Raw genomic sequence first — 19,034 nt, 5'->3', positions numbered from 1 at the left:
CTAGGCTACAATTATTTCTGGTCAGAGCAGGCTTGAGGAAAAAGCTCAATAGTGACTGATATAAGGGGGAAAAGAGCTCGATGATTTTTTTTTTTTTTTTTTTTACTAATTGTTTTTAATGCCCTGCTCTGTGAACAGCTGTTTTTTCCTGCTGCGTCAGTTCTGCCTCTCAGCAACTCACATGAGTGGCTGCGAAAGAAAACTGCCATTGTGAAAACACGATCAGAGTAATGGCCAGCCCCCAGCAAGGAGCAGACCTTGCCCAAACAGGATGAGGGCATTGGCCTTGGTGTTGTCTTCTGAGCTTGGTGTCTCCTCTGCCTTCTAGGTAACAATCCTTTGAAACTGTATGTAACGATGACTTTGAGAGAGACTCCAGAAAATGAGGAATGTTCATTGCATGGAACCAAATTTAGCCAGCTGAAACTAAACACAAAATCTTGCTCTGGTTGCTGCCAAGGGGAAGGCGAAAAATAGGAATTAGGCAAAGCAAGCACTTAGCTTTTTTCTTGCTTTGAAATTGTACTTTTTACTCTCAGAAACCCTTTCTTTACAGTCGCTCAGTTCTGTGAAATGGCTGTCCCAGGACCTCTGTAAATGAGGTTGTTCCCACCACAGGACCTTTGGAGATGTTGTTTCTTCTATGTAGAAATCTTCATCCTCATTCCCACCCCATCATCCTGGCTGACTTCTGCTCCTCTCTTATGCCTTGGCTGAAATGTCCTTTCCACAAGGCCTTTCCAGACAACTCAAACTATTTCAGGTATTTTAGGTTTTATGTTCCTGTACCCTGTAGATTTTCTTTTTAGTGCTTGTGACAAAATAATGGCCCCCTAATATGTCCACATCCTAATTCCCAGAACTTGTAAATACAAAAATCCCTTACACAGTAAAGGGAACTTGGAAGATATGATTAAGTTAAGGGTTTTGAGTTGGGGATCATCTGGTGGGCCCAGCATAATTACAGGAATCCTCATAAATGAAAGAGAAAGGTAGGTATGTAAAGAAAATGTCCCATAGAGTCCCCATTTGGGGAAACTTGTAAAGGGGGTATTACATACTCTGGATAGTTCGGTTTTTTTTTAAAGGATTTTAATATAAATATGTATTTCATTAACATGAGGAGAGGAGGATCCCATAATCATTCAGTAATTAGTTTTTTTTCCCCTTCTTAGGCATGACCTGTTTTGTGACCCTCTGTTTAGGAGACAGATGAAAGTGTATTTCCATTTTCAGCGTTCCGTTCCTAAGCCTGAGCTGAAAACCTGAGGCCTCCATCTAGAGCAGTACACGAGATGATCCGCGCTGCCCCACCCTCTGCTGGGACAATGGAAGTGAGGAGTGAAGGGAGGGGAGTGGGAGCAGGGTAGTCTTTGGGCTCTGCAGAAAACCCGCAAAGGTTTAGGGTGCCCTCTGCTGCCATCTGCTGTCACCCTGGCTTCACACACAGAGCAGAGCTGTTTTCATGGTTGACGATACAAAGAAATCCAGTGGAAAGTTACAGATTAAGACTGATCGCCTCCACTTTACATAATAAACGTAGCTCTGAAAGTTCATTTGCTCCATATCCTTAGCAACAATTGGTCTTTTAGGTTTTTCAATTGTAGCCATTTTTGTGGTTCTGTGGTGAGGGGTGTCTCCATGATTTTATTTTGCATTCTCATGATGACTAAGGTGGAGCGCTTTTAAAAATTATTAATTTTTATTAAATACAGGAACTAGTCCCCCGTTGGCCTGTTTGGGGATCAAATCTACAGCGTTGGTGCTGTTAGTGGCAACTCTATCCCACTGAGATAACCAACCACCCAACGGAACACTTTCCATCTGTGCTTAATGACCATTTGGAAATCCTCTTTTGAGAGATGCATTCTTCGGGCTTTTGACCGTTTTTGTATTGGGTTTGTCTGACTTTTCATTATTGACTTGGTGAGTTCTTTATTCTGGGTGGCAGTGCTTTGTCAGATAACACGTTTCTAAATATTTTTTTTATACTGAGGCTTGCCTTTTCATTCTTACAGTGGTATCTTTTGATGAACGGAGTTCATATAAATTTCAAGTTTACACTTACATTTAATGGAAATAGACATAGTGTAAATTTAATGTAAATTGTAAAGTCCAACTTATCGGTGTTTTCCTTTAAGGTTAGTGTTTTTTGGGTCTTAAGATACCTTGGCCTACCCCAAAGTCATAAATATATTTTCCTGTGTTATCTTCTAGAGCCTTTAGTGTTTAACCTTTCACATTTTTATCTACCATTGACCTGAAATTGATATTTGGGTGAGTGCGACATAGGGATTAGGATTCTATTTTTTTCTGTCGTGATATTCAGCTGACCAGTGGAAAACCACACTGTCCTCGCTGCACTGCCTATCACAGATCAAGTGACTGCAGATCTGTGGATCTGTTTCTAGACTTCGTCCAGTGGTCATTTGTTTAACTTGGGCAGATCCACAGCCATGTCCTTTTTTGTAATAATAATAGATGCAAAGTTATTTTTTTAAGCCCACAGGTTGCTTTGTGGTGAGCAGTTTGTCCACTCCTACTTCTAGCACTCCCAGCAATGTGACATTGTCTTACGGCTGGCCCCAGAGAGACTAATCTGGGTCTTTCTTTCAGAATTAAATATTAATAGGACTTACTACCGTTACTTCTACTGCGGTAACACTTGCATAGTACTAGCTATGTGCCAGGCACTGTATGCTCATGAACTCATTCAATCTTCCCCAAAACTCTAAGAGGTAGGTACTACTACTCCCTTTTACAAAGGGGGGAATGTAGTCACAGAGAGCTAAGTAACTTGCTCCGAATCACTCAGCGAGCAAGAGCTGGGAGTTGAATACACAGAGTCTGGCTCCAGATTCTGTATTGTCAACCACCACCCTTTGCTGCCTTATAGGCAATGCATTTTTTAAAAAAAATTTTTATGAACCATGATATGAAGCCCGGCAACAGAGGGCAGAAGCACTAGTCTCCTATGCCATAGGCCACCAATTATTCCAGGGTGATCTGATTATGGAAGATCCCTTCTTGCCTCCACTGTCCATTCACTCCCTCTTCGGGGTGTTAGTCAGCTGGTACACTTCCCTTGGTTAAACTCTGTATACACTGTGGCTTGATGTAAAAATCTTTAATGATGAAACTCTTTATTTTCCTTTCCAACCTCCTCTCCCTCCAAAACCCCCAAATGAACTGTTCTGTGTTGTTTTATGTGACGGTCAGTCAGGTGGGGAAACCCAGAGACACAGGAGAGGCTCAGGAAAACGGATGTTTATGATTCTCACAGGGCCTAGAAACAAGAGGCAGGCCACGCAGGCACATCACATGGAGCTGCAGGGAAGCACCCGGTGTGGTCAGGAGGCAGAACAGGAGCCAGGGGAGAGCCTAGGTCCCCACCTTTATCAGTTTCTGCATTTCTGCAGGAAAGGCAAGGCAGGCCAGGGGAAACAGCACTGGCTAGCTTGAATAATGACAGGGGGCTTGAAGCTACAGTGAGCTCTAAGGCGTGGTACTTGGTTGCCTGGTACCTGGTCCTGGGATGATTTTAAGGCAGAGGGATACGGCTTCCTGGCGTGTACGGGCCAGACAGACATATGCCCTCTGCTGAAATTCCAATCCCAGCAAAAATGTTTTAAGTCTCCCTAGCCAGAAAAAAATTTTAAGATGTCAAAACATCATAACATACAGCAAATTTTAAAAATCTAAAGAATACATGTTTTCCGTATTCAAACTACCGGTAGTGCCCAACTGCTATATGCTTTGTCTCAGAGTACAGACCGTTTCTTGCTTTGATTGCCCTTGTCTTGTTTATTTATCTTTTAAAAGATTTTATTTATTTGACAGAGAGAGTATACCAGACAGCACAAGCAGGGGGAGGGGCAGAGGGAGAGGGAGAAGCAGGCTCCCCGCTGAGCAGACAGCCTGACAGGGGACTCAATCCCAGGACCCTGAGATCATGACCTGACCCAAAGGCCAACGCTTAACGGACTGAGCCACCCAGGCATCCCTGGCCTTGTCTTGTTTAGATCAAATACCACCTTTCTCAGGTAGAAGTCCTAGTGACTACACATACACAGTTAAGAGCTTTCCCATCACACCCTGATGGCTGTAGCACTTTTCAGATCGCTGTAATTACTGGTTAATACATCTGCTTCCTCTACCAATTGTAAGACCCTTCTGATAGGCTGTGGAGTGGAAAGAGGTAGAAATATTGTTTGAATGAATAAATGCATGAGTAAATGAAACTCTCCCTTCCCAAGACAATATTCCATTCTCTCCCTTTTTCCTAATTTGTACCACAAACCATGTCTACAACAGCTCCTTCTTGCCTCCTGTCACCGACGGCTGTGACATCTACCAGGGCCGGCCTCTTCCTGGTGAGGATGGGTGGCTGAAGTAGAAGGCAGGCTCAGATTTTTGTTGGTCCGTTAATGAGATCAGTAATCTGGGTTTTAATGTTATGGAATAATTTATTACCAAGATAGAAAATAGATTTGGAGGCAGATGTTTTAAAGTAAAAATTATAAAAATTTTAGTGTTCATAGTTTACTCACTGCTACAAGTTTATCTTCATGAATTCATCCTTATAACAAGTGGTAAACAAAGGGTATTATTTCCATTGTAGAGATGCAGACTAAAGCTCAAAGATGTCAAATGACTTGTTTTAAGGTCCCAAAGCTAGTAAGTGACAGGGGCAAAATTCTAATTTGAATCCAGGGCTCCTGTTACTAAATCTGGAGCATTTTCCATTAAGCCACACAGCTCCTTGCCTTATATTTATTTCCCCTCAGCTTTTATTTGTCAATATTTGCAGACAACCAAAAGGATACATATTTCATGCCTGCAAGCACTGAGTTAGTGGTCATTTTGAATGCTTCTCAATCTGGGTAAGCAGCGGAGCCTTCTCCAAAGGGAGTGTTAGGACAGCAGTGCCAGAGAAATAAGCAAATATAAACATCTCATAACACAGACTGATCTGCAGAATTATGTTAGGGGCCTATGCATTTCTATGGGGGACACTAAACACACACCAGCTTATAAACAACCTCTAGGTGAACTGAGAGTTTGCTTCATTATGAAATGAGGAGGAGACTTATCAAATGTTTCTAGGTCATCAGTAAAATTGGGGGTATAAGATGAAAAGTACAGTAAATTGGCTCTACAGAAATAGACAAAAGATTATGGATCTAATGGAAAATTAGGCACCTGATCATAGAATTTAAATTGTAGCAATGTGAACAAAGGAATCAACAGTGTATGAAAATCTGGACACATTTTTATGTATCTAACCAAAATAAAAGGTGACATTGTAAAAAACTCATGTAGAAGGATTTTTAAAAATGACTTTTCTCTGTGTGAATTTATTAGGTGAGCCAACTGATCCTATTTTTTGAAAATGCCATTTTCAAACATTCACACTAATATTAACTTCTCATGTGTGGAATGAGGGTTGAATTTCTTTCATATGCTTCTGAGCAAGTGGTTTTAAAATCCATACTATTACATTTATTTCTCTTTGCAGCTTTTATAAAGGCATTCCTGTAGTTTGACCCTTCAGAAACTGTAGTTTCAAATACTTGACTTCTTAGCCCTACTTCCTTCTCCTCAGTTATCCTTAAGATTCAAAGAAATGTAAAAGACTCAAATTTGGCAAAGACTTGGGACCCCTGCCGCGATGGTGTTGTTCATTCCTAAATGTTATTTCATGAAATACATATTAATCAAACAGGAAACAGAGACATCAAATGTTTTACTCCATATTTTCAATTCAAAAATATAAACAATGTATTTACATAGCATTACATTTAAGTATTCACACAATGTTAACAGAAGAGGCAGTAAGAAATGATGGTTTGGGGGTTAATGATCATTATACTTAAAATAGAAGATGCCTTTCAAGTCCATGGTATACACTGAAAATCATATCATGGAAAATTATTAACTACATGGCTCAGAATTTACACTTTGGATCCTAATATTTTTTTCCTTATTTAAAAAAAAATACAAGGCTACTGACTTATGAGGCCTAAGTTTGTTTTCAATAAGTCACCTTGTCAATTTAACACAATAAATTTACAGTTCATTATTTATAATCTTTAAACATAACTAAAGAGCAAAACTTTGGGAGTGTTCTTAAAATGTTAAGTAACTTAAAATGTTTGAAAAACTATATTGGGGAAAATGTCATACATTATGGCTTTTTTTTAAATGTAAGTGATATTTAAGATAAATACATGCTTGATAGGAAGGACATATTGACCTAACAATACAGGTATACAAAGGAATGAATATATACCATTTCACGAAATGCCTATTAATCCAACAGGGAATTAGTCCATTGCCAAACAGGGTGAGCAATTAAAATGAGGCAAATTGAGTTAGCAATATACAATTTCAAATTTCTAAGTACTTGAAAACATTTTCCAATATTTATTTACCATAACATATGTAAAAACTACAAAATACCAGGCTTGAACTTGGAATTAAATAATTTTGTCAATGTGAGAAAATGCAGGCAAATCCCAGTTTATAAAATTATCTACAAAGACCAATGATGGGGACTGTTTTATCATTAAAAAGTGTTCTGCTGACAGCAACACTTAGACTTCTTTTGCCCCACTGTCAGTGTATCTAATTTATGAGTTGGTGAATTAAGTACCAAAACAAATGGGAAAACAAGATTCTTCATTATATCACATTATATATTCACAAAGAAGTTATGTATCCACAAGTTATAAAAATAAATCTTTCTTTAGATTAGAAAACAAATAAAAATAGAAAAATTTGTATTAAAAGTTTTAAAAACTATGGCAAACTAGCCTGATGACTGTTTTTGCCACAACTATATTATCTTTAGGTTATCCGTTCAAAAAATTATATCAAAAATCTTTGATCCACCAATGTTTTGGATGCCAAATTCTTCTGTCCTACTGTATTACGTATAAATCTAAAAATCTGGAAAAAAAGTTAAAACAATTCAGAATGAAAAATACAGAAAGAAAATTAAATATGCACATCAATTAAAAGATCTAAATTAAACTAGCTAATTCTCTCAGCTATTTACTTTCATGTATCAGGCATCTGTATTCCATGGTGATACACAAAATTATTGCAAGAGTATTTACCATCTTTCATGATATCAAAGAAGTGCCTATTCCTATTTAGAATACATTTTGATGAATTAATAATACAAATCCTCTCATATTCACAGGAATACATTATCACATATTTTGCAAGGCAACTTACCTCTAGCTCTAAAAGCTATGGAAACATCAAAAGAACTGTTAGGGACAGAATTTGTTTATAATTTTAGATCTCTGTCAAAGACTGATAAATTATATATTACTAACTCATATACTTCCTTGACATAATGGGGGAATATCTGAGTGATATTAATAGCATTTCCAAAACAAATCTGTCATTTTTAAAAATCTCCACTTCAGTCTCCATCCCCATCCAGCAATTGTTTTGTATCCACACAGGTAGAAAATGTGTGACAGTTCCAATAAAGGGGCTTCTCTGTGGCTGAGTCCTGAGCTAGATAGATCTCCCGTGCTCTCTGGAGCTTGCCTTTTTGTTACATTAACATCTGGTGCAGAGGGTGAAGGGAACTCTAATTACTGCTACTTTTTAAAAATTTCAACTTTTTTTTAAGTTTTAGTTAGTAAACATATATGGTAAAATTGGTTTCAGGTTCTAACTACTGCTACTTCTGGTATCTAGGAGATCAGCAATTTAAATGTCTTCCTACTGGATTCCTTTCACATTTGCTTAGGCAACTTATGCCCTCCACAATACCCCAGTACTTCAGACCCTGAAGGAGTGTAATTGGTTGAAATGTTTCTTCTTTTTTTCGGTGGGAATAATCATATTCTAAATCTTAACAAATTCCTAGTGAAAGCACATACTGTTATTCTCTGCTATAAAATACCGACCTCCAAAGTACTTGTTTTAAAAAAAATCCAGTAAAAATTTTTAAACTTACCTCTTGTTGTAGGTACGTAAGGAAGGCTGCTAGAACAAAATTTTGGCAAGCCAAATCCACAACACAGAAGAACAGCAGATCAAAAATAAGAAGAGTGGCTTCATTCCCATAATACAGAACACTGCTGAAAGAATATCCTTCATCTATTTTTTTAAAAAAGCGATTTATAAGATATGTTAGAAATTTTGAAATAGAACAAACTTCTGATAAATTTCCAGTGATAAAATATGGATATTTAAAAATAGTGTAACAGAAACTATTACTTATGATACTTCATGGCTTTCAAAAAAAATAAAGGGGATTAAAATTTGCTAATCTCAAAAGTTAGTCAAGGAATTCTGCTCATAAAAAGTAATTTTAACATTTGTACCAACGGTTGGTAATTGCTAGTAGTGTAAGAATATAGTCAATACCTTTCAAAGACCAGGTAATGAATACCCCTTATTTGTTTATATAACTAAAGGCCAAAGAATCTTAGAAAGATTCTCTAAGATAAAGTTAAAAAAAAAAAAAAAAACAAACCAGCAAGGACTGAAGAGTGCACAGTGAGCTATAATTTGTGTCTTAAATAGTCCTCTACGGTTTAATTTCATATCTTGTTTTTTGTTTCCCTTGCCTTAAGAGACGTATCTAGAAAAAATGTTGTTCTGTACAGATGTCTTTGCCTCTCTTCCCTTGACCCTCCTGCTTGACAACAGCAACATTTTTTAAGATGCCATTCAAACTTTTCCATGCCAACTTTTCCACTTCTGCCCGCTTGACTCTGTGTCTGGTTAGATTTTTCACTCACTATTCTGTAGCGAACCTGTGCCTGCACAGACTGCTACCTCAGCATCACCCCCTCATACATTCAAGATGCCCACTAGTCTGTGCTGTGTGTCCTGGGCCTGGCACGACACATGACACCCAATAATGCAAGAATAGGTGATATGTAGGCCAGGACATAGGTTACATCATTTCCATTCTTACCGACCCATATAAGAGATTATCAGCCACATTAAAAGTGACATATATACTACCTTTTTAATGATAAGAAACCAGGTTTAGTCACTATTCCTATCACAGATATATGCAATTTTTAAGGATTTGGATAAAATGAAAAATTAAATGTTAAAGATTAATCACAAATGTTATTCTTCCTTAAGTGTTTTATAAGTTTTCCACTGACTGCACATTCCCATAAAATCTAAATTTTATGTTCACTCTCACCCCTTTATTTAACATACTACTGGACATCCTAGCCACAGCACTCAGACTAAAGAAAGAATTAAAAGGCATCTAAATTGAAAAGGAAGAAGTTAAATGGTCACTATCTGAAGATGACATGATACCATACATAGAAAACCCTAAAGATGCCACCAAAAAACTACCAGGAGTAATAAATGAATTCAGTAAAGTTGTAGGATACAAACTTAATACCCAGAAATTAGAAGCATTTCTATACACTAATAACAAAGTAGCAGAAAGAGAAATTAGGAAAACAATTCCACTTACGATTATACCCCAAATAATAAAATACCTAAGAATTAAATAACCAAGGAAGTGAAAGACCTGTGCTCTGAAAGCGGTAAAACACTGATGAAAGAAATTGAAGATGCCACACACAAATGGCAAGATATTTCATGCTCATGGATTGGAAGAATTAATATTATTAAAATGTTCATACTACTCAAAATAATCTACAGATTTGATGTAGTCCCTATCAAAATACTAACAGCAATTTTCATAGAACTGGAACAAATAATACTAAAATTTGTATGGAACCACAAATAGCCAAAGCAATCTTGAGAAAGAAAAAGCAAAGCTGGAGGTACCACAGCTCCAGATTTTAAGATATACTACAAAACAGTATGGTACTGGCACAAAAACAGACACATAGATCAATAGAACAGACAGTCTAGAAAGAAACCTACACTTAGATGGTCAATTAATCTATAACAAAGAAGGCAAGAATATACAATGAGGAAAAGACAATCTCTTCAATAAATGACGCTGGGAAAACTGGACAGCTACATGCAAAGAATGGAACTGGACCACTTCCTTACACCAAACACAAAAATAAACTCAAAATGTATCAAAGACCTAAATGTGAGACCTGAAATCATAAAACTCCTAGACATACACAGTAATTTCTTTGACATCGGCCATAGCAACATTTTTTCTAGATATGTCTCTTAAGGCAAGGGAAACAAAAAAACAATAAACTATTGGGACTACATCAAAATAAAAAGCTTTACACAGTGAAGGGAACCATCAACAAACCAAAAAGGCAACCAGTAATACTGAATGGGAGAAGATATTTGCAAATGATATATCAGAAGAGGGGTTAACATCCAAAATGCATAAAGAACTTGCACAACTCAACACCAAAAAACAAACAATCCCATTTAAAAATGGGCAGAGGACCTGAGAGATATTTTCCCAAAAAAGACATATAATCATGGCCAACAGACACATGAAAAGGTGCCCAACATCACTAATCATCAGGGAACTGTAAATCAAAACCACAATGAGATGCCACCTCACACCAGTCAGAATGGCTAAAATAAAAGAGACAAGAAATAACAAGCATTTATGAGGATATGGAGAAAAGGGAACCCTTGTGCGTTGTTGGTAGGAATATAAATCGGTGCAGCTACTGTGGAAAACAGTATGGAGGTTCCTCAAAAAACTAAAAATAGAAATACCACATTATACAATAATTCCACTACTGGGCATTTACCTGAAGAAAACAGAAATGCTAATTCAAAAAGATATATACTCCCCTACATTTATTGCAGCATTATTTATAGTAGCCAAGATATCAAAGCAGGCCAAGTATCCATTCATAGATGAATGGATAAAAAAGAGTAATATATATATATATATATNCACACACACACAGACACACACACACACGCACACAGACACACACACGGTAGAATATTAGCCACGAAAAAGGATGAGATCTTGCCATCTGCAATAACATGGATAGATCTTGAGGGTGTTATGCTAAGTGAAATAAGTCAGACAGAAAAAGACAAATACCATATGATTTCACTTACGTGTGGAATAAAAAAACAAATGAATAAACAGACAAACAAAAAGCAGAATCAGACATATAAATACAGAAAACTGATGGTTGGTGGGGGGGAGCGGTGGGAGAAAGGACAAATGGGTGAAGGGGCATGGGAGATAGGCTTCGTTATGGAATAAATAAGTCATGGGAATAAAAGGTACAGTGTAGGGAATGTAGTCAGTGATATTATAAAAGCATTTCATGATAAGATGGTAGCTACACTTGTGGGGAGCTGAGCATAACATATAGAGTTGTTGAATCACTATGTTATATACCTGAAACTAGTGTAACATCATCTGTCAATTATATCAAATTTAAAAAAATCTGAATTTTATGTGTTTTATTATCTCTTCCATGTCTACCACTGATTTTGAAATTCGTTTTTTTTACTTTCTTGCGGAATAATTATCTTTTATATTTTTGTTTCCTGCTACATGACATAATGAAATGGAACACAGAAAACTACTATAATACCATGAAGTTACTAAGTTCATTATGTTTCCTTTGTTTTTATATAAAATTATAAAGTTAGAAGAAAATAGCTATAAGTACTTTTTTTTTTCAAACTTTGAAAATAGTAATCAAATTCAGCAAAGGATTTGAAGGATACCATTGTAAAAGATGCTTTTTTCCATTGGTTCCATGAATTCCATTCCAAGAATTCTTTCAAGAAGCAATTTATCTTTTATAAAGTAGTCCATTTCCTTATGAACCTAATATAAAAAGACAACAGTTATTTCAAAAACAGCAGTGAAATAAATGTTTCCCAATTAATGTAAAATCAGAAAGAGAGAAAATGAAAAGTGAATAACACATGAAGAAAATCTGTTCTTTAAAAAGACTGATTTTACTACAATGGGCTTTATAACAAAAGTTTCTTTAGAAATGTTAAATTTTTCTTTTTTATTAGAGAGTGAGAGAGCAAGCGCACAAGCAGGGTGACTAGCAGGAGGAGGGGGAAGTAGACTCCCTGCTGAGCAAGGAGCCTGATGAGGGACTTGATCCCAGGAACCTGGGATCATGACCCAAGCCAAAGGCAGATGCTTAGCCCCAAGAAATGTTTTAAGTTTTAAATGTCTAGGGCTAGGTATACTTAAAATTAATTTATAACAAGCTTCTTAGGAATACAACTGTAGCATAGCATATTTCTATAATTAATAAATATAGTAATATTTCAGTAGTTAACAAAATTCCAGTAGACCTACTTTAGGGGAACCATCATTATGCTAATAGATACATAAAATGCATATGCTAGTAGATATATAAAATGTCACCTTAGTTTTACATAACCTAACTCTGTCCTTAAGCCACAGTATTAATTTTGGTAGGCAAAAAAAGGGCTCTAAGTCCACTGACTTAGAAATAACTGACATTACTGGTTTTTAAAAATTGTATTTGCTTCTAGTTGAAATATAAATGCTGACATACATACATGATCAATGAAAGAGCCAAGAAATTTGTTCATAGTATGATATGCTTTAATACTCTGCTCAAAAGTACTTGCTGATGAACTCAAAAGTCTGGCAGGGCCATTTTTCTGATGTGAAAAAGAAATAAGAATAAATGCAACATGTCTGACGTTCTTGGTTTTTAAATAACATGAAATATTGGCAAAATATACCTGAATTGTACTTTATACAAACCCTTGTTAGTGTCTCATGAATTCTGTCATAGTGTTGTCTCATCTGGCTAGAAATTGCAATCTGAAAAGTCTGACCATCTGTGTTGGGTACCAAACCTCTCTGGCTACACAAATTTTCCTGAAAAGTTAAAAAAACTTAAATAAAGACCATGAAAATTTTACCTATTTCAAAAAGAAAATATAACATTTTTGTTTTAGCTGGTATCACAAGATTCAGAAGCTAACTGAAATTTTACTGAAACTATATTTGAGACAGAGATGGACATTAACCAAGGTTGCCACTCCCCTCTGGGTTTTACTAATTTCTATGTTGTCATATGCTCTTTAGGTCTCTATATCATCTCCTTTGCCCTACTTTAAAAAAATCCATACTAAATTCTTTGTATATTGATATTCACAGCTTTATTTGTGATTAATTTTATTGCTCTTTAATGCATGCCAAAAAGTCTAGTCTTAGATTTAACTACTTTTATAATTATAGCCTTTTTTGTTTTCTAAAAACTTTTAGAACACTTCTTAATCAAATGCGAAAAAAAGTAGTGTGATACATGACCAAACAGTTAATGTCACGGACCAGATATCCATTTCAGGTCTCCCTGGCACAACTTGAATCCTGACAACCATAAACGATGTAAAATTTTGCCTTACCCCACCCCCTAGCTACTTCCCATCTATGCTTCAAGGTCAGCTCAAGTCCTCCTGCCTCCCTTTTCTTGCTTTATTTGCCTACTTCAGAGTTTAATAATCTCTTTGTCTAAATGTAATCTGCAAACATAATATAACACTTGGTTTTCTACAGACTAAAAGGAAATCTACATGCAGTGAATTTTTCTATTAAAAAAATAATAGGGGCGCCTGGGTGGCACAGCGGTTAAGCGTCTGCCTTCGGCTCAGGGCGTGATCCCGGCGTTCTGGGATCGAGCCCCACATCAGGCTCCTGTGCTATGAGCCTGCTTCTTCCTCTCCCACTCCCCCTGCTTGTGTTCCCTCTCTCGTTGGCTGTCTCTATCTCTGTCACGTAAATAAATAAAATCTTTAAAAAAAAAAAAAATAATAATAAAAGCTTTCTTTTTCCCTGGTTAAAAAAGCACATGCTGGGGCACCTGGGTGGCACAGCGGTTAAGCGTCTGCCTTCGGCTCAGGGCGTGATCCCGGCGTTATGGGATCGAGCCCTGCATCAGGCTCCTCTGCTGGGATCCTGCTTCTTCCTCCCACTCCCCTGCTTGTGTTCCCTCTCTCGCTGGCTGTCTCTCTGTCAAATAAATAAATAAAATCTTTAAAAAAAAAAAAAAGCACATGCTATTGCAGAGAATTTATAAAATACAGAGAGGTACAAAAAAGAAAGAAAAGAAAAAGAAATCACCTATGATCTGAGCACCCAGAGATACAAGTATTTTAAGGTATTTTATTTCCAGTCTTGTCCAGGCATATAGATATAGATGGCATAAAACTGGGATCACACTGATTTTTCACCTAACATTATATCCTAGCAATTCTCTATGTCATTAAATATTCTATAAAACATGATTTTTTATGTCTACCGAAGAATTTCACTGTGTATGAAAACCAACTGCTTAATGTTCTCTTTTTGCCCTTATAAATAACCCCTGTGATGAAGATCCTGCACCTAATTAGCTATTCACATTGCTAATCATTTCCTTAAGTTAGACTCACAGAATTAGTGAGGCAAAGATAATGAACTCTTAAAAAGCTCTTGGTATATATATTTCCAAATGCTTTCCAGAAGATTTGTAAAAATTTATCCTGAGACCAGTAGTTTTATGGGTGCCCATTTCACCATGTCCTTGGTACTATTAAGTATTAGCTTTTTTTTAAAAAGTTGGCTAATTTGAAGAGGGCAAAAATATTATTTTTTACATGTATTTATTTATGAGCTATACATTTTTTAGAGGTTTATTAGTCTCCTCTGTTTCTTATTTAATGTACTTAATAATTACGTTGTCATTTTTCCATTGAGGTTTTAAGGGTCTGCTTAATGATTTGTATGACTTTCAATACTGTTATCAATATCTTTGTCATTCTTGTTATGGGAATTTTAGTCAAATTTGCTGTCTTTTATAATGTATATGATTGTTGGCTATGTAAATGTTCTCCATTAATAAGGTAAAATCAATTAATATTCCCTTTATGATGCTTTCTATTCTTTATGCTTAAAAAGTCACCTCCCAATCTCAAATATTCTTTTTTTACATATAACTTTTCAAACCGGGTATAATTTCTAATAGTTAACCAAATAGTTAACCAACTAGTTCATGTGTTAAATTTGTTTTTCTCTGAGATGCCATTATCATATATTAAATTCTTACAAGTCACAGGTATAGTCCTTTAGTCAATAAATCCTCTTGATTTTTCCTCTCAAGTATTTATTTTTCTTTATAAATTTTATTATGGAAGGTTTTTAATGTATGCAGTACAGAGAACAGTAAACCATCCATGACCAAACCCCAAATCTGTAAATACTTCTGTATGTATCTCTAACCAATAAGGTCTTAAAAAAAACAAAACAAAAACCCACCATGCCATTTTCCCATCTAATAAAATTAATCATTCCTTACTATAATTTATTATTTAGTTCTTAAATTAAATCTCGCAGATTATTCCCAAGGATTCTTTTTTTTAATTTTTGGTTTAATCAGGATCCAAAGTCTACACATTGTACTTGGTAGTTTTGTTTCTAAATCTCTCTTCCTATCTAACAGTTCTATTTTTTTTTTTTAAGATTTATTTATTTGACAGAGAGAGAGAGACAGCCAGCAAGAGAGGGAACACAAGCAGGGGGAGTGGGAGAGGAAGCAGGCTCCCAGAGGAGCAGGGAGCCCGATGTGGGGCTTGATCCCAGGACCCTGGGACCACACCCTGAGCCAAAGGCAGACGCTTAACGACTGAGCCACCCAGGCGCCCCTCTATCTAACAGTTCTTCCTCCACCACCACCACCCATCCCTCCTCTTCTTTACATGCCTTTGATTTGCTGGAGACACTGGGTCACCTGTCCTGTGAGACATCCTGCATTCTGGATATGGCTAACTGCTTCCTATGGCATTATTTCATTGATCCCTCTATCTCCTCTACTTCCTATAAATTGGTGGTTAGATCTAGAGGCTTGATTACATTCAGGTTCCATTTTCTCAGGCAAGAATATGTCACAAGTGATGTTATGTACTTCCTACTGCATCATAACTGGAAGTGATTAATGTTGGTTTTCCTAATTTTTACTTGTAGTAAGATTGAGCCAGTGTGTTCAGATTATGTCAACCTGATAACTCATTATAAAGTTCCCTGTCAACCTTCACTTGTTTTAGCATCCACTGATGACCACAGCCTCTATGCACTAATCCATTAGTCACCACAAAATGATGATTTACTAAATTAGAATTCCTTTTATTTTCTTTTATAAGAACTTCCCCTCATGAATTATTTGGTTACTCTGAAATACAGTTCATATAGGAACTGTAGGATGAAGTTCGATTCTTTTCCTTTGTCAACGTTCAGGGTAATGAGTTGGTACTCTAGCAACTTTCGAAAGTAATCAATGAGGAATTTTTAAAAATAATATTACAAATCCTAAATTAAGAAAAGAGAACCCATCTCTCAATTAAAACTAAAAGATGTTAAATACATTCATACCGCTTCTCTTTTAAGGTTCATATTCATTTCTTCCATATTAGTATCTGCATGCCCATGTACTGATCTACCATGAATGTAATATCCAAAGCATTTGTGGGATAACAGAAACACTGATATCTATAAAAAGAGAAAAAAGAAGCAATTAGCAACTCATATAGAAAACAATGAAAATTAGGTTTTTCTTAAAATTGCTTCCTTTCTCTCAAAATAAAGAGGGTTGAATTCTTGGAAAATATATAAATAGGACAAGTAAGTAATAAAGGATAATGTTATTTTTAAAAAGTAGATAGAAAAGAGATTGAAGACATTTTCTAAGAAAGGAAGAAATAGGATTGGTATATGAAAATTTTTCAGGGACTCTGCTGAATGAATTATTTGATGGATAAGGAACTCATAATTAAGAATTGCAAATGAAGAAGAAACTAAGGCAGTAAACATTAACTTGTAGCTCATTATAACTATCTCTGGAATTAACAATCAGTAGGAAATTGGACTAAAAAATTCAATCATACCAAATCACTTTTAAAGCCTCTCTTAATGTACTCGTGACCTTTTAAAAAGGGAAAAATAACAGTTGCAAGATAAAGTCAGAAAGTACTTACATTGCTCATACAGCATAAATCCACAAACTGTCGAATTTTATCTTCTATAAATCTCTCATAAAAGACAGCAAAGAACATGATCTGAAACATTAAGCCACGTTCATGCTTATTAGCTTTTAAAATTTAATTTGCTTTTATAGCCACAGTATAGTATCTTAAGAAAAAAGAAAGTCCACCTAAGAACACAGTGGCCTCTAAACGGTTCCTATGGGATAAAATCTGACTTATCATTTCCGATTCCTCTGTCAAAGAAATAAGGTTTTGGAATTGTGTTAAGATTTATTGAGGGAGCCTATTTTGAATTTAAAAAAACTTTTCTGTATCATTAAAACACAACACGACAAACGTGGGGGAAGAAAGAGAGGGGCTTTAAAAAATTTAGCATAAACGAATGTATTAATGGCCAGATTTAAGTCTGGTTCTGCAATCCTGCCCATCTCCTAAATTCCAAAGCTATTAGAGAACTTGCTGCTTTTCAAATTAATCTTCCCTGACAGAGTAGCACATAAAAAGCATATATCAAATATTCTATTTCAACAGCAGATAATACATTAAATAGTCAAATGGAACAGTTTCAAGTGTTTTCTTAGCTTTTACAATACTGGAAAAGGAAGTTATTTCATAAATCAAAAGAGAAAAGTTTACATCTTAGACCTACTTAGATATATTTCAGAGAAAGATAACATTTCCTAACCACCCAGTTGCAAGGTGTCTCCCGATCATAATTCCCACCCGCTTCTCCATTTACTCCCTATCTCATCGCCCTACTGATGCCCTTACAGCACCTGCCGCAATCTGCAGCTTGTTCTTGTTAAGCATATCCTTGAGCCCAGCACAGTGCCTAGAACACAAAATGGACTCATATATGTGAGTGCATAAATAAATGAATCTGCAGCAGCTGATTACTGAACACACTTCCCTAACATTTTATATACTTCTTGTTTTAGATCCCTTTAAAGGACCTGAAAAACAGCAACTTACGAAGTTTAAAAACTGAAGGATACCACTTAAAAGTTGAAGAAACTAGGTTTAGGGAAATAAAAGGAGTAAACAATACAAGACTAACATTATGAGAATCAAGTCTTTTTTTAAAAGACTATATTTATTTATTTATTTATTTGAGAGAGAGAGAGAGAGAGAGAGAGAGAGAGAATGCGCACGCTCATGTGCGTGCGCGCACAAAATACTACCAGAATGATAGCAAAGTGAGAAACAAAGAATGAGGTGAGATGGTGGTGCCCAACATGGCTAGTTTCTGCCCCAACAACCCTTTCCCCTTTCTCCTTAGTGACAGACCCCTCCTTGGGGTGGACACACTGCTGCCCAGCTCAAAGACACCAGTGCAGTGAAGTGTGGCCATGTGCCAAGGACTTCTGGCCAAGGGATGCTAAACAGCACTTCTGAAAAGGCTCTTAAAGAAAAAAGGGTGAACTGTTCTCCCCAACTCCCTCCTTCAACTCTACCAGCCATCACAGACCACGAGGTGACCTGAGAGATAGACGTCCCGAGCGGCAGAGCTTCTGCGTCCCGGCGGCAACATGCAGCCAGCCTGCGCTGCACATCTCCACGCTCCCTTCTCATGGGAGGTAATGGTCACTTTCACTTCAGCCACTGCTACTTTGCTTTTTTTTTGTTGTACTCAACCAAATATGAAAAGCTTCAGATGCATTCCTTTAAATTCTCTACATCCAGATGAATCCAATATACTCAGAAAAATGTATACTGGCCTATAAAATGAATTATTTTCTCACTACTATATTGATGAAAAACATCAAACCCCGTACACTTTTAATCCTATCTCATTTCAAATTCTAATTTGTTTGGCTTTTTTTTTCTGATTATTAAGCTATCCTTCACTGGATCTATCCGTGTAGTTTCAAGTTTAAACAAGTCTCACCAATTTAAAATAAACATAAATTTTAGAAGTCTATTCTCAGGTTATAGAATACCACCTGGAACCAATTCTGTAGGAATTTTTGGATTTAAATCTCAAACCATGTTTAAAAATAGGCTGTTTTCGGCAGATAATTTGTTTGCCAGGTTAGAGGTAGTTTAACCCGATCTTTCTAGAGGTCCCATGATCATTTGCTGACTTAAAAGTTAAA

General features: G+C 36.2%; 1 protein-coding gene across 4 annotated transcripts in view; it reads right to left on the bottom strand.

Moving 5' to 3' along the window:
- Window positions 1–5,737: 5,737 nt before the first annotated feature.
- TMEM67 (transmembrane protein 67) overlaps window positions 5,738–19,034 on the bottom strand; it is a 45,824-nt gene continuing 32,527 nt past the window's right edge. For 2 of the 4 annotated variants that reach the window (XM_002916608.4, XM_034668305.1), the window contains 7 exons: window positions 16,930–17,010; window positions 16,328–16,444; window positions 12,683–12,799; window positions 12,472–12,576; window positions 11,650–11,752; window positions 7,982–8,124; window positions 5,738–6,951 (listed from right to left, as the gene is read on the bottom strand). In XM_002916608.4, the coding sequence (XP_002916654.1) occupies window positions 6,871–6,951; window positions 7,982–8,124; window positions 11,650–11,752; window positions 12,472–12,576; window positions 12,683–12,799; window positions 16,328–16,444; window positions 16,930–17,010 (747 nt within the window). In that variant the 3' untranslated portion in view covers window positions 5,738–6,870. Of the gene's footprint in view, window positions 6,952–7,242; window positions 7,278–7,981; window positions 8,125–11,649; window positions 11,753–12,471; window positions 12,577–12,682; window positions 12,800–16,327; window positions 16,445–16,929; window positions 17,011–19,034 lie in introns of all 4 variants that reach the window. The other 2 variants (XM_034668304.1, XM_019796856.2) reach the window with 2 other exon arrangements.

The sequence above is a fragment of the Ailuropoda melanoleuca genome, chromosome 9, assembly GCF_002007445.2.
Source record: "Ailuropoda melanoleuca isolate Jingjing chromosome 9, ASM200744v2, whole genome shotgun sequence".
Lineage (NCBI taxonomy): Eukaryota > Metazoa > Chordata > Mammalia > Carnivora > Ursidae > Ailuropoda > Ailuropoda melanoleuca.
Note: the sequence above shows the minus strand (reverse complement) of the source record. Positions and strands in the feature narration are given on the sequence as shown.